Genomic DNA, 25,487 nt, shown 5'->3' with positions numbered 1-25,487 from the left:
TGATAACCTTGTCGAGCAGTTCTACTGTGCCCTACAGGGTTGCTATGAGTCAGAATTGGCTTGATGGTAGTGGGTTTGTTATTGTTGTTAGGTGCCATGATATGGGCTCATAGAGACCCTATGCACAACTGAATGAAACACTGCCCTGTCCTGCACCAATCTCACAATCATTGTTATGTTTGAACCCATGGCTGCTGCCACTGTGCCAATCCATCTTGTTTGGTGTCTTCTGTCTTTCTCTGACCCTCCACTTTACCAAATATGATGTCCTTCTCCAGGACTGGTTCCTTTTTAAATTATGTCCGATATAAGAGAGACAAAGTCTGACCATCCTGGATTCTAAGGAGCATTCCTACTACACTTCTTCCAACACAGATTGGCTTGTTCTTTTGGCAGTCCATGGCACTTTTAATATTCTCCTCCAACACCATAACTCAAATACATCAGTTCTTCTACAGTCTTCCTTATTCACTATCCAACTTTCACATGCATATGAGGCTATTGAAAATACCATAGCTTGGCTCAGACCCACCTTAGTTCTCAGACTGTTATCTTTGCTCTTCAACACTTTAGAGATATCTTGTGCAGCAGATTTGCCTAATGCAATATGTGGTTTAATTCCTTGACTGCTGCTTCTATGAGTGTTGATAGTTAATCTGAGTAAAATTAAGTCATTGACAACTTCAATTTGTATGTATTTTTTGGTACAGTAGTGATTTTTGCTTTTTTTTTTTTTTGTACTCTGAAGTGTAACCAATATTGAATGCTGTAGTCTTTGATCTTCATCAGTAAGTATTTTAAAGGTATGGGACCATCAAATGTAAAACGGAACCTAGCAACACACACCCTTTCAAGAAATAGGCTATTTGCATGTAAAACTACAGAATCTAGTTCTCTTCATTTGTGAAATAGGTGCCCCTGACTAGGACTACCATACTCTTAACCTCCTATATTGGGAGTTAATATTTTAAGTAATCATTTGTAGTCATATGAAACTAGTCTTACAGACTAGTGGCTCTCCCTTAATGAAGTAAATGAAATTTGTTTAAGAGAATGAAAATCCCATCTCTTGTAGAGAAAAGTTTGATAGGTTTTGCATAAATGGGCAGCAAAGTTTGAAAGAACAATTGTGTTTACTGTCAAAATTAAAATCAATCAGCAAAACGAACATAATTTCTAAATTTAATGATACAAATATAAATTTTGTTGTGGATAATGTAAACATCTTTCAGGAGCAGATCATCAGGCCTGTCTTCTGAGGCACCTCTGGGTGGGTGTGAACCACCAATCTTTCATTTTGCTAATAGTTAAGCACTTAACAATGTTAAGGCCCAGGTAAGTAATTTAAGGGATTTTACCTGTATGGACTATGAACTGCATTTAAGAGACTCTAGACAACTCCCCACTCCCATCTCCTGGGAGCTTGGTGGCTCCATAGGATCAGCATTGGACTGCAAAATACAAGGTCTGCGCTTTGAGACTGCCAGCCGCTCCTCAAGAGAAAGATAAGACTTTCTACTCCCTCAAAGATTTAAAACCTAGGGAACCCTATATAGGGTCACTTTGAGTTGGAGTCAACTGGGCAGTACTTAACATCAAACCCCCTATCTCCACTTGAAATTTCAAATCAAATTTGCTAATTATTTTTATATAAACAAGAGAATTGGGTAGGGAAAAAAAACTGTTTTCTTAGAAAATATAAATGAAAGAAAATAAGTTTACTATATGAGACAGTGAAAGATTAACTATTCAAAAATGTGTTTGTCCCTGGCGGTAGTGAGAGTCTTTCACCAGTAACTGAGCCGGAGTCTTATCCAAATCTAAGACCGCATTTCAGTTATGAAAGAAATGACTGCTCTGGGTGACAGTTTATATTATTTGTGGTTGTAAAGTAACAGGTATTTGGGTTATTTGAAAAAAAAAAAAAAAAGGAACAAAAAGAGCCTAGGCCCCAGGTAGACCTGCATGCCTTAGTTATTAGTAATCTGTCATTCAGGGAAGAATGTAGTTAACATATGATTTTTATTGAGGGAGGAAAGATGCTATATTCTTCTTCACTAAAAGTCTTTCCCTGTTTATGAGACTTGTTTTCAAAATGTACATTTTTCAGACAAAATATTAAAAATCTCCAGTTTGGGAGAATTTTAGGTGAGTGCTGAGGGGTGACCAGGAACTGTGTGCTCTGCTGTTTGGATTTTTCAAACAAGGCACAGTGCCTTTAAGGAGCTGTGTAAACTCAACGCTGTAAAAGCGCTTGGCTTTTTCAAAGAAGCTCACCATGCCTAGCCCAGCAGAGGCTAGGGAATGACAGCCTCAAACGCCACCTCCAGGGTTGTGACAACACAGAGTATCACCGAACTCCATCCCGTGCACCTTGCACCTGACTTCACCTACCAAGTCACCATCAGATGCGAGTGGGAAGATGATACAAGGTCTGCCTGAAAGTGATCCCAGTGTGCGATGCACAGATGGTCACAGCCCTGGGACTAAGTCTAAACCAACTAGTTTAATATAACGCTAAGGTTTTGCTTTTGCTTCCGGAAGACATGTCCTTTAAGAACAAGGAACCTAACTTTACTTCAAAATTTGCGCTCCTCTCGTCCCTCCTAGAGCCTTCATAATCCCTATTGAATTAATGTCACAACCAAACTAGGTTATACGCTCCTTTTTGAGCATGGAGGTGGCTCTGAAAAGAGCCTTTGGGTTCTGTTGCGCCGCTGCAGTGGAAGCGCCTCACTTGGAGCTAGTGTATTTGGTGACGGCCTTTGTCCCCTCGGACACGGCATGCTTGGCCAGTTCCCCTGGCAGCAGCAAGCGGACGGCGGTCTGCACCTCCCGGGAGGTGATGGTAGAGCGCTTGTTGTAGTGCGCCAGGCGGGAGGCCTCGCTGGCGATGCGCTCAAAGATGTCATTTACGAAGGAATTCATGATACCCATGGCCTTGGATGAGATGCCGGTGTCGGGGTGCACCTGCTTCAGCACCTTATACACGTAGATGGAGTAACTCTCCTTGCGACCGCGCTTGCGTTTCTTGCCATCTTTCTTCTGAACCTTAGTGATGGCCTTTTTGGAGCCTTTCTTAGGGGCGGGAGCCGACCGAGAAGGATCTGGCATGTTGAGACAGTGTCAGGATAGAAACAAATGGAAATGTGGACAGAGCAGGTCTATTTGTCATTTTTATATTCAAATGAAGGCTTCCATATTTCTAGAATTTGATTGGATAGCATACTATACACTGTCGTAAACTGGAAGAATTTATGTAAATAGAGATGCCAACTCTGCTTTCCTATTGGATGACAGAACGCTACCATTTTAACCAATCAAAATGTACCTCAACCGCGCTGACAAGCTACGTCTGTGAATCTTTGTTTGGAAGTCTTTGTTTTAACGCCGGGGAAGAGCTTTATGTTTCATATCTGGACGTGGCCAAAAAAAAAAAAAAAAAGGAAACAAATGGATTTTAACTCAAAGTCTGAAACTTCTCTTGGTATGTGTCAACTGTAGTTTGACGTTTTTTTCCTGAGGCGAAGATCTGGAGGGGAAAATCTGATGTTTATGTACAAAAAACGGTAATACCTGAGAAATAGACGAAAGATTCTAACTGCTTTTATAACCAACTATTTTCCGTCCGTATTTTTTTTTTCAAAAGCCCCTCCCCCCCAATTTTAAAAAATCTTTTTCGAATTCTAGCAGTTCTTTATTATGTACCGTGGAGTCGTTTCCGACCCACAGCTACCCTTTATAGTGTTTCCGAGGAATCGGTGGTGAGCTTGAATCGCCAACCTTGTGGTTCAAATCGACTTTGCAGTCCAGTGCATTAACCCACAGCGTCACACCAGAAGTCAGCCATTCTTTAGGAAACAGAAAATGAAAATATATTGAGATACTTGGTTTAGAAGTGGAGCAGCAGGGCAGACTTTCAATAGAAAAGAATTAATTGATTGTATTTCTAACTAAACACTAGTCCTTCATATTTATAATTATGATTAATTTTGAATACCCCCCCTTAGGTGTTTAAGTGCTTGATATGTATGATCTGTATTCTCATATCTCCAAGAGCTAAATAAGTATTTTTCCAGTACACCAGCTTAAAGGAGTCACTAGTCTCATTGCCACCTCTCAAACAAAAGGTTATATAATACGTATTTCATTGCCAAACTATAAGCATAAGCTGTTATGAATTCAAATGTTTCACTATTTGAGCATCAGCATTACATGGGAGCTTGTTTGAAATGCAGAATCTTGGGTGACTTCTGGCAAATAATTTACTTTCTCTGAACCATTATTTTTCTCATCTGTAAAATGAGGATCTCAGTGCTGTGATAGGATTGCTGTAAGTAAATGTGTGTGAAACAGTTGGCTGAGTGCCCAACATACACTTAGTTCTTAATGTCAGTTGGCTTCAATTCTTGCTTTCCTTCACCGAATTAACCCAACTACAAGCAGCTAGTGCTCCCCCTGCTAAGCTCCCTCTGTGTCCAAGGCAGCTCCATCAAATAAATATATAGGAAGAAACTTTATTTTTCCCTGTAAAAAATGTCTTGCTTATGAATCTCCAGGATGGAAGACAGTGCTTGACACACAATTGTTAAGTCCTGTGGAGTTGGTTTCGACTCATAGTGAGTGACCCTACATAGGAGCAGAAAACCTTGGGGTTCTCCCACAGAGTGACTGGTGGGTGTGAACTGCGGACCTTGTGGTTCACAGCCCAGTGCTTATCCTACAGAGCCACTGTGCTCCCATTGACACACAATGTTGTTGTTAAGTGCTGTTGAGGCGGGTCTGACTCATAGTGACCCTGCATAGGATTTATGAGACTGTAAATCTTTACGGGATCAGAAAGTCTAATCTTTCTCCTGTGAAACGGCTTCTAGTTTTGAACTGCTGACCTTGAGGTTAGCAACCCAACTCACAACCTCTAGGCTACCAGAGCTCCTTGTTGTTATTGTTGTTGAGTTCCTTAGAGACCCTATAAATGTTTGTTAAATGAATAGGTCTATGTGCTAAGGGAACGTGCTATATATTCAAGGTTATACTGTGAGACACATCTAGCATTATCAGAACATGAGTTACTCAGAACATACTCAGCATTAAATATTTTACTTTAACAACAGCCTGGTGTGGTGCTGTGGGCTAATGCGTCAGATTGCAAAGTCATTTAAATTGCAAAATTGGTGGTTCAAGCTCACCAGCTGCTCCTTGGCACACCCTATACAGAGTTGCTATGGGTCGGAATCTACTCTACGGCATTTAACAGCATTTGATAAACAAACATTTTTATAGTGCTCATGATTTTCTAGGTAACGACTTGGATCACAGACACATTTCTGGAATGGAGGAAGGAGTGCTGAATTAAGGAAAGTTCCAAAGTGAAGGTCCTTGTTCCTTTGCAATCCAGGCAGGATCAACAGCAATGTCCTTTTCTTTTCTTTTTTTAGTACTTCAACTTCTTTTCTTTTTTAAAGTTTTTATTGTGAACTGAGTGATAGTTTACATGGGAGAACATTGGCTTTACACCATCGCTTCATTGCAATGGTTACAGTCTCCTCTGTGCACCATCATTCAACAGTATTTGCTTCCATTCCCTCTGTTTGTTTGGGGGGGGGTGGCGTTTACACAGAAACACTCAGGAATATATAGTAATTTAAACAACTAAAGGCACATTCTGCAAACTTGTCCCCTGGCCACCAGCACCCAGTCCCTCTCTTTCCAAAAGTCCAGAGTCCTCAGCTGTTCCCTCTCTCTATGTCCTCATCTCTGCCTCCATCTCTGGTGTCACTACTTCTCTGGATAGGGTCCAGCACTCTGCTTGTGCTCTTCTCCCTTGATGGTCCTAGGGTCCTCTGTTTCTGTACTATAAGATTAACTACTCTGTTTCTGCCACAAAACTTCTACCTTTACAGCTGTGACAGTCACAAATAGTCATGATAACAATTACTCACTATTGAATCATAAGAGTCTTATCCCCATCTCCTTTCACCAGATCCACCTAGACAAGATGAACACTATTCAGTGGGGACTTTTCCTTCCCCTGCACATTCTTAAACTAAACTCCCTTTTGAAAACTTGTAAACCAGTCACTTCATACCTTTATCGCCCTTTCATTTTAGGTAGCTAATGTCTAAGTTGCCTGTCCCTATATACCCTGTGTACAGAAGGGATAGCATTGATACTTGATGTGAAGACTCCTTCCCTCTCAGTTGGTATTTTGAGCTATTACATCCATAAGTATCTAGTATGGGTCAAGTTCATCAAATTGTAGCAATTTACACTCATTTCCTTTATTAAAAAAAACATATTTTTCCTTGTAATCTTCCTCTAGTCGAGTTCTGATTCTCAAGCCATCGAGGCTGGCTCAAATGGGTACTATCTGCAAGTTTAGGTGTTCTTGTGCATCTCCCCTCACTTCATATCAGCTGGATGCTTCACTCTTAGCTCTAGCCCTCCATGGCTATGTTCTTGTCCATGGTCTCACCACACTTTGGACCAACCAGCCATTCCTTTGCTCTCTCTTATCTCCAAGTCAACAGGAGTCTATGGAATATGGTTGAACTCAGCCCATTTCTTCATTGCTGTCTTTCCCCTTCTTCCACTCACCAGTAGAACAACGTAGTCACCAGCAAGTTTAGATGCCTGCTCCTGTGTTCCCTTTGAGTTTCCATCTTGGAGGAGGGCAATGTCTTTTTCTTAACTAACCCCAGGAGGAGTCCCTGAATGGTGCTAATGAGCTCAGTTGCTAACTGAAAGGTTTAAGTCCACACAGAAGTGCCTCAGGAGAAAGTCACAGTGATCTGCTTCTGAAAAACCATCCATTGGAAATTCTAGGAGCACAGTCCTACTCTGACACACATGAGGTTATTCTGAGTGGGAAATGACTTAAGTCATTTGCTTTAGCAACTGAGCTATGAATCACTTGAAATGTCCTGGGCAAATTTTGATTGTTTTTTTAAGGGACGTGTTCTGCTCCCATATATATCTTAACTTCCTTTTTGAGTGCAGTAGTAAAAAATATCTTAAGAAATGGTGAAAGTGAATGTTGTGGCTTCAAACAGTCTTTGGAGGAGATGGAAACCAGGCAACACATAAATCATAAAGCTTGTGGCGGTTCTATGAGAAAATACTTTTTTTTTTTTTTTTTTTTGTCTCTGCTAATAAAGGGAGAGCTGTAGGGATGGTGTTGGGAACCAATGACAAAGCTGCTTCAATCGAAACTGACAAATAGTCGTGAAAGCAGAGCGTAGTTAGAGGTAGGTACAACCAAGCATCCTCAGACTGACAGGCCAGGGCTGACTCACCAGTCCCAATCTAGCGCGGGCTTTTCCAAACGCCGGTCCCGCCTCACAGAGCATCAGAATTCTTTGCATCAAATGATTATCAGAAAATCACGATAATATCCAAAGACAAGGAAGAAACATTAAGGTACAAATGTAAATAAAATATTTCCAAAATTCAAAAAGTAGAAGACAAAACTGAGGAAAAGAACAAAGGCAGTCGAATAAATGAATGCTTTTGAAAGCCGAGGAAGGCGCATCCGACCATCAATTGGTTGAATATCAAGAAGGGGCGGGTATGATTGAATTTTGAACCAATGAAATACAGATTGTTGTTGATCCGGCTTTGTTTGCGTCATTGGCCTTCGTACGTACTCTTCCTGATTTGGTGGCACAGGGGGCGGGGATAGGCTATTCCTGTGTCCATGCACCCTGGTAATCCTACAAACCAGCACCGAAGGAGTCAGCCGAACTGCGGGTCGACGGCGATCTGTCCTCTCGGCTTTGGAGGCGCGTTATGGCACAGTACTTCATTACCGAGACGCGCGGCCTTGGAGCCGCCGGAACCTGGGATGCCGACCTGGAATGTTTCTTCAGCCAAACAGCTTGTGCGCCATCCTCTCTAACGCGTCACCATCGTGTCCAAGGATTACCAGTGCAAGCGTAGTACTTGTCGACTGGAAATGGCGACCCTGGAGCCAAGAGTGCCAAGAAATGCTAGCAAGATTCCTGACCAGTACCACCCAACTTCTAGTTGGGCGCCGTGGAGTCGTTTCTGACTACTCAAAGCAACTCTATACACAACAGAAAGAAACACTATCCAGTCCCGCGCCATCCTCACAATTGTCATTACATTTGAGCCCGTTGTTGCTGCCTCTATGCCAATCCAACTCGTTAGTGGTCTTCCTCTTTGTCCCTGACTCTCCACTTTACCAAGCATGATGTCCTCCTCCAGGGACTTGTTCCTCCTGATAACATGTCCAAAGTATGATACATGAAGTCTTGCCATCCTGGCTTCTAAGGAGCATTCTGCCTGTACTCCCAACACAGATTTTTTTCCATTCTTCTGGAAGTCCATGGTACTTTTAGTATTCTTTTTCTATATATTTTAGAATACTATACTTCAAAAGCAAATTCTTATACAGTGTTCTTATTCATTGTTCAATGTTCACATGCATATGAGGCTATTGAAAATACCATGACTTGAGTCAGACTGACCCTGTCCTCAAATTTTATAACTTTGCTGTTGAACGCTTAAGAGAGGTGTGCAGCTCATTTGCCTAACGCAATGTGTTAATTTCGTGACTGCTCTTTTCCTTATGTTGATTGTGGATTCAACCAAAATGAAATCTTTGGCAACTCCAATCTTTTCTGTTTCTTTATTAATCCAGTTATGAGGATTTTTAATTTATGTTGCGATGCAATCCATTTTCATCAGTATTTTAAGTCATCTTCTTTCCAGAAAGCAAGGCTAAGGTTATGTCATCTGTATATTGCAAGTTGTTGATGAGTCTTCCTCCAATCGGGATGCCAAGTTCTTATACAGAAAACCCAAGTGGTGGTCAGTTGTGCCTACCCTCCCCCACCCCCCACCCCCGCTTCCACCACTTGCCCACTCCACCCCCCATCAATGATCACAACTCTCTTCTTTCCTCAATATCACTTGACTAGTCAATCAATCTCCACAGTCTCCCAGCCCATGTTTCTGCAGCTGGGTATTCTGACATTCCATCAGGTGGTGACATCTCTCTCCTGTGTAAACACTTTGCTATGCACACAGACACTCCATGCTCCATTCACCATAGTGGGCTTGCAGTCCTGGAACAACTTGCAGCTTCTGCCTCTTGCTCTGGGCCTTGGTTCCTCCTACCAGGAGCATTACTTTCTCTCTTCACAGGGCTACTTTTTCTAGGTCTCAGATCTGGATTTTCTGTTTCATCTTCCTCATGTTAGTTGTAGAACATATTCTCTTACTCTGGAAAAAAATAGGAAGTCAATTAACAATAGCAAGTTACTTGGTTTCCTAAGGTTGTCATAACAAAGTACCACAAAATAAGTAAGAGAAAAAACCCCCCAGAAGTTTAGAGTCTCACAGTTCTGAAGGCTAGAATTCCAAATCAGAATATCAGCTGTATGTGAATTTTCTGTGGGTTCTGAGCAATCAAGTGCTCCATGTTTCTCTTCTGGCAATTCTTGGCTTTCCTTTGCTGCTCGTACATGCATATTCACGTAGTGCCTCCCCACATGTGTGAACCTGTATTCATATCTGTTCTTCCCTTATGTGAGATACCACTCAGAAGGAGTTAGAACCCAACTGTCTATATAACCTCATGTTATTTGAACTGATCTCATCTTCAAAAAATGCACCTTATATTCAAACGAGGACACATTCCGTGGTACAGTGGTATGGTACACCATGTATTTGGGTACACAATCAGTTCATAACACTTGGTAAGCATGCAATTAGATATTGCACAGTTAATCTAAGAGTCTTAGTTGTTGTTAAGTGGTGTCGTGTTGGTCCTGACTGATAGCAACCATGTGTAGGGTTTCCGGTGCCTGGTGAGTTTGAACTAACAACTGGTTCAGACTGACCTTTCAATCCAGTGCTCATCCTACAGTGCTGTACCAGGACTGGTATCAATACCTTAAAGCATCCTGCTTTTTAACTTCTGCTTTTTTATAGTTGTACTGTCAATCTATGTTTCCTTAAGGTATCACATTTCTAGAATGTGAAGTCATTGACATTGGCTTCAGTCTTGTAAGCTCATGGTAGTTGGTGGTTATGTGCTGTGGAGTCAGTTCTGACCCATAGCGACCCTGTACGGGGTTTCTGAGGCTGTAAATCTTTACGGGAGCAGAAAGCCTTATCTTTCTCCCACGGAATAGCTAGTAGTTTCGAACTGCTGACCTTGCGGTTCGCAGCCCGATTCGTAACCACTATGCTACCAGAGTTCCTTTGTAAACTCATAGTCACACAAATATCCCCTGAGAGCCAATACATCAAAATCAAAATGAAGCTGAGAAGGAAGTGTACTAGTTTTTTGCCCAGTTTGATGGGGTGAGACATGTTGAAAATTTTAGAGAGAAGAAATCAGATAGGTATAACTTGAATCAAAAGCCTGTGCATGATACCAAGCAAGCCCCTTTTGAGATTGAGACCATATTATTGTAAATGATAAGGCTAAAGAGAAGAACCAAGTTCTGCGATCCATGGTCATTCATTCACTTGAGAGAGAGAGAGAGAGAGAGAGAGAGAGAGAGAGAGAGAGAGAGAGAGTTTCTCTCTTTTAATTTTGACCATCTTTTTTTTTTTCTGTTTGACTTCTGTTCTTTTATCTAATATTTCTTGCTTCTCACGTGCATGTAAATTTTTGCTGAAGATAATTAAAAAACAGCTGCAACAGTACATCGACAGAGAACTGCCAGAAATACAAGCAGTATTCTGAAGAGGATATGGGATGGGGGATATCATTGCTGATGTCAGATGGATCTTGAGTGAAAGCAGAGAATACCAGAAAGATATTTACCTGTGCTTTATTGACTGTGCAAAGGCTTTTGACTGTGTGGATCATGACAAATTATGGATAGCATTGTTAAGAATGGGTATTCCAGAATTTATTGTGCTCACGAGGAACCTGTAACTATACTGAAAGGCAGTTGTTGGAACAAAACAAGGGGATACTGAATGGAAAGGTGTGCACAAGGGTTGTATTCTTTCACCATACTTATTTAATCTGTATGCTGAGCAAATAATCCAAGAAGATGGATTATATAAAGAAGAACATGGAGGAAGACTCATTAAGTTGTGACATGCCGATGCTGAAGCCAGGAAGATTTAAAATACTAACTGATGAAGATCTAAGACTTCATGTGGTTTACACTTCAATGTGAAAAAACAAACATCCTTACTATTGAATCAATAAATAACATCATGATAAATGGAGACAAGAATGAAGTTGTCAGACTTCATTTTGCTTGGATCTACAAACAACGTTCATGCAAGCAACAGCCAAGAAGTCCAATTATGTATTACATTAGGCAAATCTGCTGCACAAGACCTCTTTAAAGTGCTCAAAAGCAAAAGTACCAGGTTGAGGACTAAGGTGAGCCTGACTCAAGCCATGGTATTTTCAATAGCCTCATATGCATGTCAAAGTTGGACAATGAATAAGGAATTCACGCATTTGAGTTGTGGTGTTGGAGAAGGAAACATATTGAAGGTGTCATGGACTGTCAGAAGAACAAACAGGTCTGTGTTGGAATAAGTACATAATGCTCCTTAGAAATCAGGATGGTAAGAGTTTGTCTCTCATACTTTGGACATGCTACCGGGAGGGATCCGTCCCTGGAGAGAAACATCATGCTTTGGGTCAGCGGAAAAAAAGAGGAAGATCCCTAATTAGACGGATTAATCCAATGGCCTCAGCGATAGGTTAAAGCTTAACAATTGTATGTCTCAGGACTAGGCAGTGTTTCGTTCTTTCTGTTGTATATAAGGTCGCTATGAGTCTGATTCAACTCGAGGGCACCTAACAACAACAAACACCTTTTATTATTATTTTAAAGAAATTCGAACACATTTTTAGGGTCAAGGTTGAAAACCCGTCATTTTGGCTTTTTTTTTTTTTCTGACATCCTGCACCAATGAATTAACTTGAGTTTCCTCGCCTGTAGATTCCACAACCCTGGGCAAGACGCGAGGTGGCCAGCGACTCCAAGGCCGGGTTCTCAGGACCAGCGCTGAAGTCTGGCAGGTCCACTGGCGCGGGCGGGGCGGGCTCAGGGCTGGCGTTTTCCAGCCCCGCCCTCAAACCAAGTGGCCTTGCGCCACCGGGTTACTCACAGCTCAGGTCCTTGCAGCCTACAATAAACACTTTTTCCTTCAGTAATAATTATAGTTTTTTACACTCTTGCACAAGTCTCAGTTATAGGAAAAATGGAGGTTCCTGTTGGGGTTCAGAAGAGAACGCGGGCTGATGCGGCCTGCCGGATCCAGGCGTGAGCACACCGCTGCCAGGACCCGGCGGTAACGCCCCATCGGCGCGGCCTGGGCAGTAGCAGCGGTTTAGCGGCGGCGGCGGCGGCGGCGGCGGCTAAGCAGAGGCTTTGTGGTTTAGCTAATCTGCGCGATTCAGGTTTCCAGGTCTCCTCCCCGTTCCCCTGCCGCTCTCCTCGGCCTCCGCCCTCGCAGAGGGCCGCACTCGCAGCCCTGGAGGATCTCGCGGCCCCCGAGGCGGCCTCCTGCGCCATTTGTCAGCGCTCGTTTCGCGACCCGGTGCGCGCCGACTGCGGCCACCGGTTCTGCCGGACGTGCGTGGTTCAGTTCTGGGCGGAGGAGGACGGGCCCTTCCCATGTCCCGAGTGCGCTGACGACTGCTGGCAGCGCGCTGTGGAGCCAGGTCGCCCGCCTCTCAGCCGCCGCCTGCTGGCGCTCGAGGTGGCCGCCGCGGGGTCGGCGCGCGACGCCCTGGCCAGCGAGGCCGCGCTGCAGCTGCTGTGCCGCGCCGACGGGAGCCCGTTATGCCGCGCCTGCCGTATGGCTGCCGCACCCGAGCCGCCGGAGTGGGAGCCTCGCTGGAGGAAGGCGCTGCGCGGCAAGGTGCGCCCTACCAGGGATGTCACCGCCCTCGCCCTTGATTGTGTCTTGTCACCTTCTCCCTACCCCTCCCTATCCCCCCATCCTTGACTGTGTCCTGTCACTTGCCCCAATTAATGTCCTGTCACCTCCGTGCCCTGTCCATAGCTGTCCTCTTAGATCGCCTGTCTCTTCAGATTATATGAATCCACTTGGTTGCCCGCCCTGCAGATGGACCAGACGTCCACCTGCAGCCTTTCGCTTTCAAAGCCCCTGTGTTTCTATTGTGTGGATGATGATGCTAGTTTCCTTGTCATTTAGTATTCGCTCTTCCAGCTCAGCCATCTTTCTAGTTCCATTCCCACTGTGTCTTCCTCACACCCACCAGTTCTCCAGTCAACCCCCTTTACTCCCGGATTTGCACGTGGCACCTGCCCTCAGGTAGATCAATATACCTTGAAACTCAGCTGTTAGGGGAGAAAGGCAGAATTGTTTGCCCAAAGAAAAAAGACTCCGAGCCAAACCTTGGATACAAAATCCACTTAAGTTCTGATGCTTCCTGCCAGAAGCCAAAAAAAAAGCTTTGCATATTTTAGTGCATACCTTTTGTCAGACACTATTTTGGGGCTTTACAGAGATCTGTGCCTTACCTAGCATTGGGTGGAGAAAGGGAGGTACAGTTGTAGGCCTGCACACCCAGCTTTTGGGTTACACACTGGGCTGAGCTTTCCTTTTCTCTTTGTAGGGACTCCTCACATCCACACCAGAGGCACCACAGTACCTAGTCAAGGCCTTGAAGAAGGCTGTGTAGTGCCATTGTACAGACTACTTGCACTAGAGAAGAAATACTTTGATTTTGGAAAATGACTTGGACAAGCACCTATGCTGGTTTACCTGCCAGTCTGAATTCCTTCTGAAAAGAGTGTATGAGGCTTCTATGACTTGACTTAATGACTGTCAGTAAACACTGTGGGCCTGGAGGAGGAAGAGCTTACCTTCAAATACCCAGTAGATTTCGTACTTTTCCTGTCAGATTTTGATCTGGAAAAATTTTAGTCAGGGTCACTGGAGAAAACCTGTTAACATGGGAACCATCTTGCCACCAGCAATCTTTTTATAATATCTGACAAGCAAATTGTTGCTGAGTGTTTCTTCTGGGACAGGCGGACTGAACCAGATAATACCCATCGTTTGAACTGGACAGGGCATGAGAAAGTCAGTATGACTTGGGCCTTCAGGACATTCCCTGGGGAAATGGTTGCTTCCCACTGTTCAAGTAACTAGCCTCTCTCTCCCAGGAAAATAAGGGATCAGTGGAGATTATGAGAAAGGATCTGAATGACGCTCGAGATCTGCACGGCCAGGCGGAGTCAGCAGCTGCTGTGTGGAAGGCAAGTAGTGTGTGTGCAGCCTCAGGGTCTGAGCGCAATCAGAAACATCTGTGCCCTTTCTTGTGAATGCTCCTTGTGCTTGTCTCTGGTGGTGGTAGCTGTGTGCCGCAGTATGTTCCGACTCGTAGCAACCCTGTTTAGAGTTTCCGAGGCTATACATTTTTACGGGTGCAGAAAGCCTCATCTTTCTCCCAGGGAACAGCTGGTAGTTTCAAACTGCTGGCCATGAGGTTAGCAGCCTGACTCTAACCACTCTGCTACCAGAGCTGCTCAGGACAAAGAGAAAATGAAATTAAGCAAATCAGGCTGATGGGTGGCTGCTTGACTTAGCTAACTGGAGGAGAAGGGTATTTTGAATTCATATTTTTCTAGGGATTTTTGTTAGGTATATCACAAATATAATTTAGCCTAAGTGTTTTGGAATGCTCTCTCTTTTTTTTTTTTTCCTCCATGTTTTATGCATATGGAGTGTTTTACTAAATCCATATTCCTTTTTGTTATTGATTTTGATCTGAATCAATATAGTTATTTCCATGTGTAACCAGTAGCCATGTTGGAAGGACTTTGTAAGTGATATTTTCCACAGCCATATGGATCATGTATGGTTACCAGAATTATTTCAGATTACTCACTAACAAAACTACAAATTAGTTTAAACTTTTCTTTTTCTTTACATATGGTAAAATTTGTAGTGGTTTCTCAGGGCTTCATAACTTATCTATTAACCCTTTTTAGTTCTGGTGTGGCACTGCAGGATACGGCACTAGATCACTAGGTCAGTTGTGAACCGCAAGGTCAGTGGTTCAAACCCACCAGCTGCTCCTCGGAAACCGTATACATGATTGCTATGAGTTGGAATTGACTCGACAGTACTTAATTACAACAACAACAACAAAGTGGAGTACCTTTTTTCTACTTCCAGAATAGAAGTAGAGATTGCAGTGGGAGGGGCATTTGGTGTCAGAATTGCTCAGAAGGTTGGAGGGTGGAGGCATGTCTGACAGCCTCATAGGAATTGGCCTTGGGCTCATGCTGATGCTTCTCCCCACCTTACACCCGACTCATGCTGGAAAAGCTCCCTACTTGTGAAGCTTACACTGTGTAATCCCACCCCATGCCACAGTTCTCTCTTCTCTAGTTCCACCCAAACTCTGGCCCCCACTCCACAGAGTCCTCAGGTGGACAGTCATAGAGAGGTGGTAGATTGCATACAGGGTGCAGACCAGACACCAACAGCACATGCCCTTGGTAGACCATTCTCAAATTCTCTTCTGATAATCGTAGTGAGATGAACTGAGACCAGATGATACTGAGGCTTTGGGGCCCTCCATCTTCTCCAATAACCTTGTGCTCCTCCAACACACTAGTTCTGTCCACAAATTTTAGTAGATAGTGGCTTTTGATACAACCTTTATATTTTGGGTTGTTGTTAGGTGCCATTGAGTTGGTTCTGACCCATAGCAACCGAAACACAGCCGAAACACCACCCATCCTCACAGTTGCTGCCACTGTGCCAGTCCATCTTGTTGGGTGTCTCCCTCTTTTTCACTGACCCTCCACTTTACCAAGCATGATGTCCTTCTCTAGGGACTGGTCCTTCCTGATAATATGTTCAAAGTACGAGAGATGAAGCCTGGCCATCTTGGCTTCTATGGAGCATTCTGGCTATACTTTTTCCAGTACAGATTTATTTGTTCTTCTGTCAGTCCATAGTACTTTTTTTTTTTTAATATTATATTGTGAATTATGTGATAGCTTACATGGAAGAACATTAGCTTTACATTCATCCTATCCTATATCATTTCATTGCCATGGTTACAATCCCCTCCATGCATTATCAACCAACCAAAGGGTACACCCTGCAAGGCCCCCCTACCCCCATCAGCACACATCCCCTCTCCCTCTCTGGGTCTAAAGTCCCCAGCTGCTCCATCTCTCCACATCATCATCTCTGCCTCCATCTCTGGCATTACTGCTTCTCTTGGTAGGGTCCCGCTCTCCGCTCTTCTCCCTTGATGGTCCCAGGGACCTCCGCTCCTAGACTGCAAAGTTAATCACTCCCCTTTTAATCCTCCTTTTGCTACAAAAACGTCTACCTTTACCTTTCCAACCCTCACAATCAGTCCTGATAACAATTATTCACTATTGTATCACAAGAGACCCATCCGCATCGCCTTTTATCAACCCCACCCAGACAGATTGGATACTACTCAGTGGAGATTCTACCTTCCTCCGCGCCCTCTGGATCTAGGTTCTCTCTTAAAAGCTTGTAAGCCAGTCACTTCTTGCTTTTGTAGCCCCCTCATTTTGAGTAGCCGATGTCCAAGTTGCCCAGCCCTGTCTACTATGTGTATGGAGGGTGTGGGAATGATCCTTGCTGTTAAGATTTGTTCCTTCTTGCCTTTGTAGCCCCCCCACCATGGTACTTTTAATATTCTTTTCTAACACCATAACTCAAATGTATCAGTTCTTCTCCAGTCTTCCTTATTTATTGACCAACTTTCACATGCATGTGAGGCTTTTGAAAATACCATGTTTTGGGCCTAGACACTTAGATGAAGTACATTCTACATTCAAAGGATTGAGTTTGTGGTGTGCTACTTTGGCCCAGAGGCGGGGGCCTGTGAAGGTACTTTGAACCAAGGAACCTGAGCAGGACTCCCACTGCTGTTTGTTTGCTGTACTGGCAATAAAAGACGTGGCTCTTCTTAGCACTACTGTCACCATCACTCTGTGGCCCAAGGTTTGGGTGAAGAACTTGATGAGAATCTGGTAAATTCAAAGAGGATCAGCCCACCATACTCTCCTTAAAATGGCCAAAAAGACTGAGTGGAAAGTTAGTTGAAGGCTAGCATGATGATTTAGGGATTCAGGTAAGGATGATGGGAAGTTCATTAGAGATTTGGGAGTGTATGTTGACCTGGCAGTGGTTTGTAGACTCAGCAGAAACCCTTAGGAGACAGTCTTTTTCTTCTCATCTATAGAAGTGTAATGGAGTCCTGGTGTGGCACTGTAGGATAAGCACTAGACCACAAATTCCATTTGAACTATAAGGTCAATAGTTAAAATTTACCAGCTTCTCCTCGGAAGCCCTATACAGGGCTGCTAGATAGGCAGGGTTTGCCATCACCAGCAAAAGACCACGTTTGCCTTGTCAGTGCATGGGAAACACTTTATGTACATAGAGACGAGACAGAGATCAACTTCACTAGTGGGCACTGGTCTCCCTTGGCCAGCAGACTCATTTCACATGTGACTGATGCAGGACAGATGTCTTGTGCCATGAAAGACCTTATTCCTACCTTCCCTTCTAGGAACAGATAGAGAAGTGGGGTTGACCAGGTGCCATATGGTTCCCATGCCATGTGCAAGAGACAGAGAAAGTTACTGTGTGCCTAGAACAAGGGGAAGGCTTCTGTTATAAAGAGAAGGAACTGGGAGAGAAGTGGTGATCCATTTTCCAGCTTCCTAATAAGGGAATATTCTGGCCTTTACTTAGGGAGCCTGGATGAGAGGCATCAAGGCAGACCATTTGCGACCAACAGTCTTTAAATACAGCTGAGTGCTTTACAGTAAACAGTCTTCTACTAGAGAGGAGGGTCGGTAGTTACAACTACTGTAAGTCGTAGATACTGTTCCCAAGATGGGGTGGGGTATGTATGTATAACTGTGCATTAGAGGGCTCTCTGTGATAGGCTTGAAGACACAGATATCCTTTCCTAACTGTCCATTTTGTAGGGCCATGTGATGGATCGGAGGAAGAAGGCACTGACTGATTATAAGAAGCTTCGAGCCTTTTTTGCTGAGGAGGAAGAACATTTCCTACAGGAGGCAGAAAAAGGAGAGGAGGCACCGGAGGATGAGGGTGCTGATCCAGCTGAGAGATTTAAGTCCCTGCTGCAGGCTGTCTCAGAGCTGGAGAAAAAGCACCGCAACCTGGGACTCAGCATGCTACTTCAGGTGTGTGCTGTTTATGTACGTCTGTGGATTTCATCTCAGGTGCGTGTGTTCTTATTAATGTGCTTTTGGCAGTTGTCCGTGTGCTGATGAGGATGGCTGTAAAGGGTTGAAAAGAAGAGATTTGTTGTGTTCCAAAAAAAAATTACAGATATTATTAGCTCTGAGCATTAGATTGAAGAAATAGCAAACATATTAGCAGAGTCATTTACCAAAAGAAGTAAAAAGATACTACATGACTTCTATTTACTGTAACCTTTTGGAAGTGAATTTCAGGAGTGGATTATCCAGATATGGTGGCTTGAAATTTTTAATCCAAGGAGCATAGTTTTCTAGGCTTTCAAGTAGGAAAGGAAGTTTGATGAAGGGAAGACCTGTACCCCTAATACTAAAGCAGAATGGCATCTTGGTCCCTCATCCTGGGGATCTGAGGACAGGAACTATGCTCATGGGGTTCAGAGCAGCCACCATGGAGCTCCCGCAGCACCCTCAGGAGTGTAGTAGGTCACCACCTCTCTGGCTATATATATCCCATCACTATCTGACTCTCATGCTAAATGTTCTCCTCATATCTTCTGATTCAATTCCTTGTCTAAAACTTAAAGACCTATAACCAATTAACTGCTTTTTTTCATTTGCTTATATGATCCTGGAATCATCAACTCCAGATCCTTCTCTTTTCCTGTCTGATAAGTTTCCTTTTCACATCTAAAAACAGTCATTGTTGTTGTTGCTGTTAAGTGCCGTTGAGTCGGTTCCGACCCATAGCGACCCTGTACAGGGTTTCCGAGGCTATAAATCTTTACAGGAGCAGAACGTCTCATCTTTCTCCTGAGGAGCGGCTGGTAGTTTCGAACTGTTGGCCTTAAGGTTCGCAGCCCGATTCGTAACCACTACGCTACCAGAGCTCCTTTCAGCTTTAAGCAGTTCAGCCGATCTTGACCATTGCGGCTCATGAGCTTTCTGGAAGATGTTTGCGGATTGGTGTATGTGAGGCTGTAGTTTTTCTTGGGTTCTGAGGCTCACTGATGTGTTACTTAAGACAGTCCTGGTTCTGGGAATTCTTAAGCATGGTTTTTTTCTTTTCTCCCCTCTGCAGTGATGGTGCTGGCCCAGAAGGAGGAATCTGTCCTGGAACAGGAGGAAGAAGAAAGTCCTACACACTGGCTTGCAGGATCTCCCTCTGCCCTTCCTCAAGGCCTCCTTCCAAGCCTCTGTCTGTTCTTTATCCCAGGGCTGCCTTTGTTTGGACCATTAATATGTAGATGTTGGGGAAAGCATCTGTAGGTACCCCTGCCATTGATTGTTCAAGATAGTAATTTTAAACAAAGTATTTGTTTTCTATTTTCTTTGAAAGTATTAATATTTTTCAGGCTACAAACATTTTTATAGTTGAGGCTTGTCATAGGGGAGACTTTAGGCCAGTTTGTCATAAAACTGTCACTGATAAGGCTTTCATCAGAAATATGCCTGGAATTGTTCAGTCACCCGTGGTGATGATGTGGTCACTAGATGATCTAAATTCTTGTGCTTTGAGACATTCCTTTTAGCTGCCAGGGCAATGAGGTCCTGTGCCTTGTTAATGATGATTAAGACAAAGTTGTTATACTGGACAGTCATACCCAGGCCCACAGATCACTTGGCAGATGCATTATGCACATTGTTGTTGTTGTTAAGTGCCATCGAGTCGGTTCCAACCCATAGTGACCCTGAATAGGGTTTCCGAGGCTGTAAATCTTTACGGGAGCAGAAAGCCTCATCTTTCTCCCGCGGAGCACCTGGTAGTTTCGAACTGCTGACTTTGCAGTTCACAGTCCGATTCGTAACCTCTACACTACCAGAGCTCCTTAGTTAAGACTAAATCTGGGGTTAGTTTCAAGGAAGAGTCATTGCTAAGGGGACATCATGACTCCTGAGTGGGGAAGAAAGGAGGTATTTGAACTAATACTTGGGCTGTTCCCAGTGTTTGGATCTTAGGCCTTTTACCATTCACAAAGCAAGAGCTTGTCTGCCTTCCACTGTCATTCTGCCTCCCATCCCACCACCCTCCTGACAGTTTGTGCTCCCACAGAAGGATTTTTGTGAGGACTTCACAAAAATGTCTTCTCAGGCTTCCATATGGGCCCAAAGATAGCCTGGACTGGCACTGATGCAGATCCAGTCGGTGTTGGCAGCGGGAGCCCTATCTTTCCTGTGAGCTCTGCCAGGGCTGTTTGTGAGTGGAACCAAACTTCAGGAAAAAGAAAGGAAGGAAGGACAGGAAGGATAAGGGAAAAGAGAAAGGGAGGGCGGGAGAATATTATTTTTGACCCTTTATATATAGGAGGGATTTATTTCTTGAGGTGTGCCTGGTAGGAATGGTGCAGGTACCATTAGTTTTTATCCTTATACCTCTGTCTTCTCTACTGGCTAGTTTTTCCTATTTCAGTCTTGCCCAACTTATACTTCTCATTTTTTGCTTTTCATTGTCTTTCCTGCCTCAAGCCTAATGGGATGTTTGAACTAGAGCTTCTAGCTGAACTAGGCACTCGAAGCCCCCAAGTCCTGGATCAGTGATTCATCTCTAGACCATGACAACTCCAAGCAGCTCCTGGACTCTCCAGGCTTCACTGTCAAATTTCATCTCACTATCTCTCACTGCCTTTTATTGCTTTGTATTTCCTGTGATATATTAATTTAGCAAAATGTGTGACTTCGTTGTGCGTTGCCTGCGTATAGATTAGTTTAAATTATGAAATTGTGGCACAAAGTAGACAAAAATGAGAGGTTTGAGAATATTGATGCAGATAAATATTTAGAGTTGTTTTGGTTGAGCATGTAAATTCCAGCTTTGTTGTAGGATAGGAGACTGCTCTCAGCATCTACAGATACCTGCTTGCTCATTAGGTGTGTGCCTGTTGTCATAAGAGGAAACTTCCTCATAGTGTCATTGTTCTGCAAGTAGCAGGCAATATACCATTGTCTGCATTCCTTGGGCCACAGAGAGCCTCAGATGTGATGGCTTTAAGAGTCTGGTCAAGGACATCGCACCACTGAGGGTTTGTGTGCATGGGTATTATGATTTCTGTGCTGTACAATTCTGTGGATGGTGAACACACTAAGCTAAGCTGTAACAGTGAGTACTGTATGTAAGTGGCTTATAGAAGAGCATGACTGCAGTACTGTGCTGAATACCCAGGCTGCAGCTGAGAAGAAAGCCTGTTAGGCACACATCACAGCAGTGTATGGTCACTGGTATGTAGCTGTTGAATGCTGGAGCAGGGCAGTCAGAACCCATGTACATGTGCTACATGGTAGGAGATGGTGGAACAGGTGTACTGGTGGCCTGCAGATGTCAATCAATGCCTAGAGAAGGTTGCCAGGGATAACTCTGAGCATTGTGTTACATGTACATTTACCCTGGACACTCGTTTTGATAATAAGTGAGCTGCTGTCAGGAGGGTCCATTAGTATGTAAAGCTTTCCAAGCCCCAGGAGAAAGTAACTTTTCATACTGACGAGCTGTTGTATTTTACTTGTATGCTCTAGGTATGTGTTGTCATCTGAAAGCTTAGAGGTAGGCCTACCTGATGCCAGGCTAGCCTTTTACATAGTGGTGAATAAAGCTGAATTTGCTTCAGCCTGTTTGCTTCTTTGTTCCCTCTTTCCCGTCTCTCTGTGCTCCTTGTGAGGGCCATGAACAGTACAAGATGGGTCCTGCCCACAAAGGACACTGGGAAAGAACCAGAACACCTAACCAGGTGGTGATGACCTGGTCCAGGAACAAATATCAAACACCAGACTCTGATAACATCAACTGGAACCCACTCACAAGGATTAAGCCAATCCCATCTGTCATAGATTAGACTTTTTCTTGGTTCCCCTACATATATTCTTGACACATAAGCACGTCCCGCACTGCCCGTACTGCATGGGTCTCTGCCAGAGTGACTTGGTACTATAACTCCTTCCTGAGAGTCTTGACTCCAAACTCAGTAAATTCTTTAATAAAGCTAGATCTGATCAATCTGGCTTTCTTGGAATCGGACCTCTGCCCCTCAGACCTACTCCTACTGCTTGTCCTGTGATGTGTGACAAGTCTTTATGATGACACTGCTGTGCCCCACACATAGTAAGTGTCTGAATCCTGTACTTTTTCTATGGAAGGTGGGGAAAGCTGCAGAATTGTATATTGGGAAGAGTGACTTCATCAGATCTCATGATAGACCCAGGAGTGTGTATGACCTTGGACAAGCCAATCTATCCCCTAAGGTCCACATTAGAGAAGCCCAGAACACCTTTGTCCCCAAACCACCAGGCAGTGGGTGGAAGAAGTGGGTATAAGGGGCCTGCCCATATCAACCTATGTTTGCAAGGGGGGCGGGGAAGGATCTTTTTCCTTAATAGTGTGAGGATCCTGGGGACTCGTCCCACATTGCAGACCATTGACTTTATCTTAATATTAGAGCAGATTTGGAGAATTGCAAATTAAAGCATTGATGAGATACTACTTTAGCTCTTAGGTTGACTGAAATAAAGAGTGTTAAGTGTTAATAAGAATGTACCAACTCATAGTGACCCTATAAACAACAGAATGAAACACTGCCCAGTCCTGGGCCAACCTCACAATTAATGCTTGAGCACATTGATGCTGCCACTTTGCCAGTCCATCTGGCTGGGGGTCTTCCTCTTTTTCTCTGACCCTCCACCTTATCAAACATGATATCCTTCTCCAGCGACTGGTCCTTCCTGACAATATGTCCCAAGTATGAGAGACGAAGTTTGGCCATTGAGGCCTCCAAGGAGCACTCTGGCTGCACTTCTTCCAACACAGATCTGTTGCTTCTTTTGGCAACCCATGGCACTTTCAATATTTTCCTCTAACACCGTAACTCAAAAGCATCAACTATTCTATGGTCTTTATTCACTGTCCAGCTTTCGCATGCATATGAGGTTATTGGAAATACCATCGCTTGGGTCAAGCGCACCTCAAGCTGACATCTTTGATTTTCAACACTTTAAAAAGGTCCTGTGCGGCAGATTTGCCTAATGCAATATGTTGTTTGATTTCTTGACTGCTGCTTTCGTGAGTATTGATAGTTGATCAGAGAAGAATGAAGTCCTTGACAACTTCAATCTTTTCTGTGTTGATAAGAATATTGTTTATTGGTCTAGTGGTGAGGATTTTTGTTTTCTTTACATTGACATGTAATCCATACCGAAGGCTGTGCTCTTTGATCTTCATCAGAAAATGTTTTTAAGTCTTCACTTTTCAGCAAGCAAGGTTGTATCATCTGCATATCACAGATTGTTAATGAGTCTTCCATCATGATGCCACGTTTTTCTTCATATAACACAGCTTCTTGGATTATTTGCTCAGCATGCAGGTTGAATAAGTATGGTGAAAGAATACAAGCTTGTGGCACACCTTTAATTTTAAACCATTCAGTGTTCCCATGTTCTGTTCGAACAACTGCCTCTTTTTCCGTGTACAGATTCCTCATGAGCACAATGAAGTGTTCTGGAATACTCATACTTCTCATTGTTGTCCATAGCTTGTCATGATCCACACATATAGATGATATAGATATATAGAAAGCCTGTGGACCAACTGTCTACTTCCCATTGATGATCTCTTAGCACTGTTACCCTATGGAAATCTAGAGTCATAGAACATAAGAAATATCCAGAGCTGCTAAAGCTGTTTAATAAAATGGCATTTTTTTTTCTGGTATTAGCAGCTGTATGCTGAACAAATAATCTGAGAGACTGGATGACATGAAGAAGTATGTGGCATCAGGATTGGAAGAAGACTGCGATTAAAAACTGCATTAAAACCTTCGACATGCAGATGATACAGCCTTGATTGCTGGAAGCGAAGAAGACTTAAAATATTGAGGAAAATCAGAGAACACAGCCTTACACCTTAATGTAAAAAACAAACAAACAAAAATCCTCACAACTGAACCAATAACATGGTAAATGAAGAAAAGAATAAGCTTGTCAAAAACTTCATTTTTCTTGGATCCACTATCAACACTAAGGGAAGTAGAAATCAAGAAGTCAAATGAAAAAACAAAAAAGAAGTCAAATGATAACGTTGTATTAGGCAAATCTATTGCACTTGATCTCTTTAGTTTTCAAGTGTAAAGATCAGTTTGAAGACTAGGGTGTTCTTGATGTAAGCTATGGTATTTTCAATAGCCTCATATGCATGTGAGAATTGGGCAATGAATAAGGAAGACCATAGAAGAATTGATGCATTTGAGTTAAGGTGTTGGAGAATATTGAAAGTACCATGGACTTCCAAAAGAACAAACAAATCTGTGTTGGAAGAAGTACAATGAGAAAGGTAGGATAGGGAGACTACGTCTCATAACCCAAATGCATCAGTTCTTCTGTGGTCTTCCTTATTCATTGCCCATTCCTCACATGCATATGAGGCTATTGAAAATACCATACTTTAGTCCTCAAACTGACATCTTTGCTCTTGAACACTTTAAACAGGTCTTGTGCAGCACATCTGCCTAATGCAATACGTTGTTTAATTTCTTGACTTTTTTTTCTTGTATCCATTTATCATGATGCTATTTATAAGTCCAGATGTGAGGATTTTCATTTTCTTTACATCGAGGTGGAATCCATACTGAAGGCTGTGGTATTTGATCCTTATCAGTAAGTATTTAAAGTCTTTCTTTGCTTCAGCAAGCAAAGTTGTATTATCTGCATATTATAGGTTGTTAGTGATTCTTCTTCCAACCTTAATGCCATGTTGTTCCGTATAACCCAGTTTCTCGAATTATTTGGTCAACCTACCGATTGAATAAGTGTGGTGAATTGATACAATCCCGACACACACCTTTCCTAATAATAAACCATTTAGTATTCTGTTGTTCTGTTTGGATGACTGTCTCTAGGTCCTATGAACACAATTAGTGTCCTGGAATAACCGTTCTTCACAATGTTACCCATAGTATGTTATGATCCACAAAGTTGAATGACTTTGTAGACCATAAAAATAAAGAACAAATAAACATCTTTCTGGTATTGTCTGCTCTTAGCCAAGATCCATCTGATGTCAACAATGATATCCCTGGTTCCACTACCTCTTCTGAACACAGCTTGAATTTCTGGCAGCTCCTTTTAGATTAATGTAGTGCTGCCACTGTTTTGGAATGATCTTGAGCAAAATTTTACTTGCATGTGATATTAATGATAGTGTTCAATGATTTCCATATTCCTTTACTTCATCTTTCATTGGAAGGGTCACAAATATGCATCCCTTCCAATTGGTTGACCCAGTAACTATCT

General features: G+C 43.2%; 2 protein-coding genes across 2 annotated transcripts; one reads left to right on the top strand and one right to left on the bottom strand.

The window, feature by feature from the left end:
• Window positions 1-2,733: 2,733 nt before the first annotated feature.
• LOC102831841 (histone H2B type 3-B-like) lies at window positions 2,734-3,114 on the bottom strand. Its single transcript, XM_006876065.1, has one exon. The coding sequence runs from the start codon at window positions 3,112-3,114 to the stop codon at window positions 2,734-2,736; it is 381 nt and encodes a 126-aa protein (XP_006876127.1).
• Window positions 3,115-7,788: 4,674 nt separating this feature from the next.
• RNF187 (ring finger protein 187) lies at window positions 7,789-20,753 on the top strand. The gene is made up of 6 exons (XM_006876093.1): window positions 7,789-7,879; window positions 11,949-12,028; window positions 12,292-12,873; window positions 14,148-14,240; window positions 17,979-18,200; window positions 20,682-20,753. The coding sequence occupies exons 1-6, from the start codon at window positions 7,789-7,791 to the stop codon at window positions 20,751-20,753; spliced, it is 1,140 nt and encodes a 379-aa protein (XP_006876155.1).
• Window positions 20,754-25,487: the final 4,734 nt, after the last annotated feature.

The sequence above is a fragment of the Chrysochloris asiatica genome, unplaced genomic scaffold (assembly GCF_000296735.1).
Source record: "Chrysochloris asiatica unplaced genomic scaffold, ChrAsi1.0 scaffold00352, whole genome shotgun sequence".
NCBI lineage: Eukaryota > Metazoa > Chordata > Mammalia > Afrosoricida > Chrysochloridae > Chrysochloris > Chrysochloris asiatica.
The sequence above is the reverse complement of the archived record's forward strand: the minus strand, read 5'-3'. Positions and strand labels throughout refer to the sequence as shown.

Bases quoted from the DNA above. Each gene is read 5' to 3' on its own strand.
- RNF187 (XM_006876093.1), top strand. From the start codon at position 7,789: ATGGCACAGTACTTCATTACCGAGACGCGCGGCCTTGGAGCCGCCGGA. The intron at 7,880-11,948 runs GTGCGCCATCCT...CCTCGCCTGTAG, and splicing joins TTTCTTCAGCCAAACAGCTT to ATTCCACAACCCTGGGCAAG. The intron at 12,029-12,291 runs GTCCACTGGCGC...CACCGCTGCCAG, and splicing joins CCAGCGCTGAAGTCTGGCAG to GACCCGGCGGTAACGCCCCA.
- LOC102831841 (XM_006876065.1), bottom strand. From the start codon at position 3,114: ATGCCAGATCCTTCTCGGTCGGCTCCCGCCCCTAAGAAAGGCTCCAAA.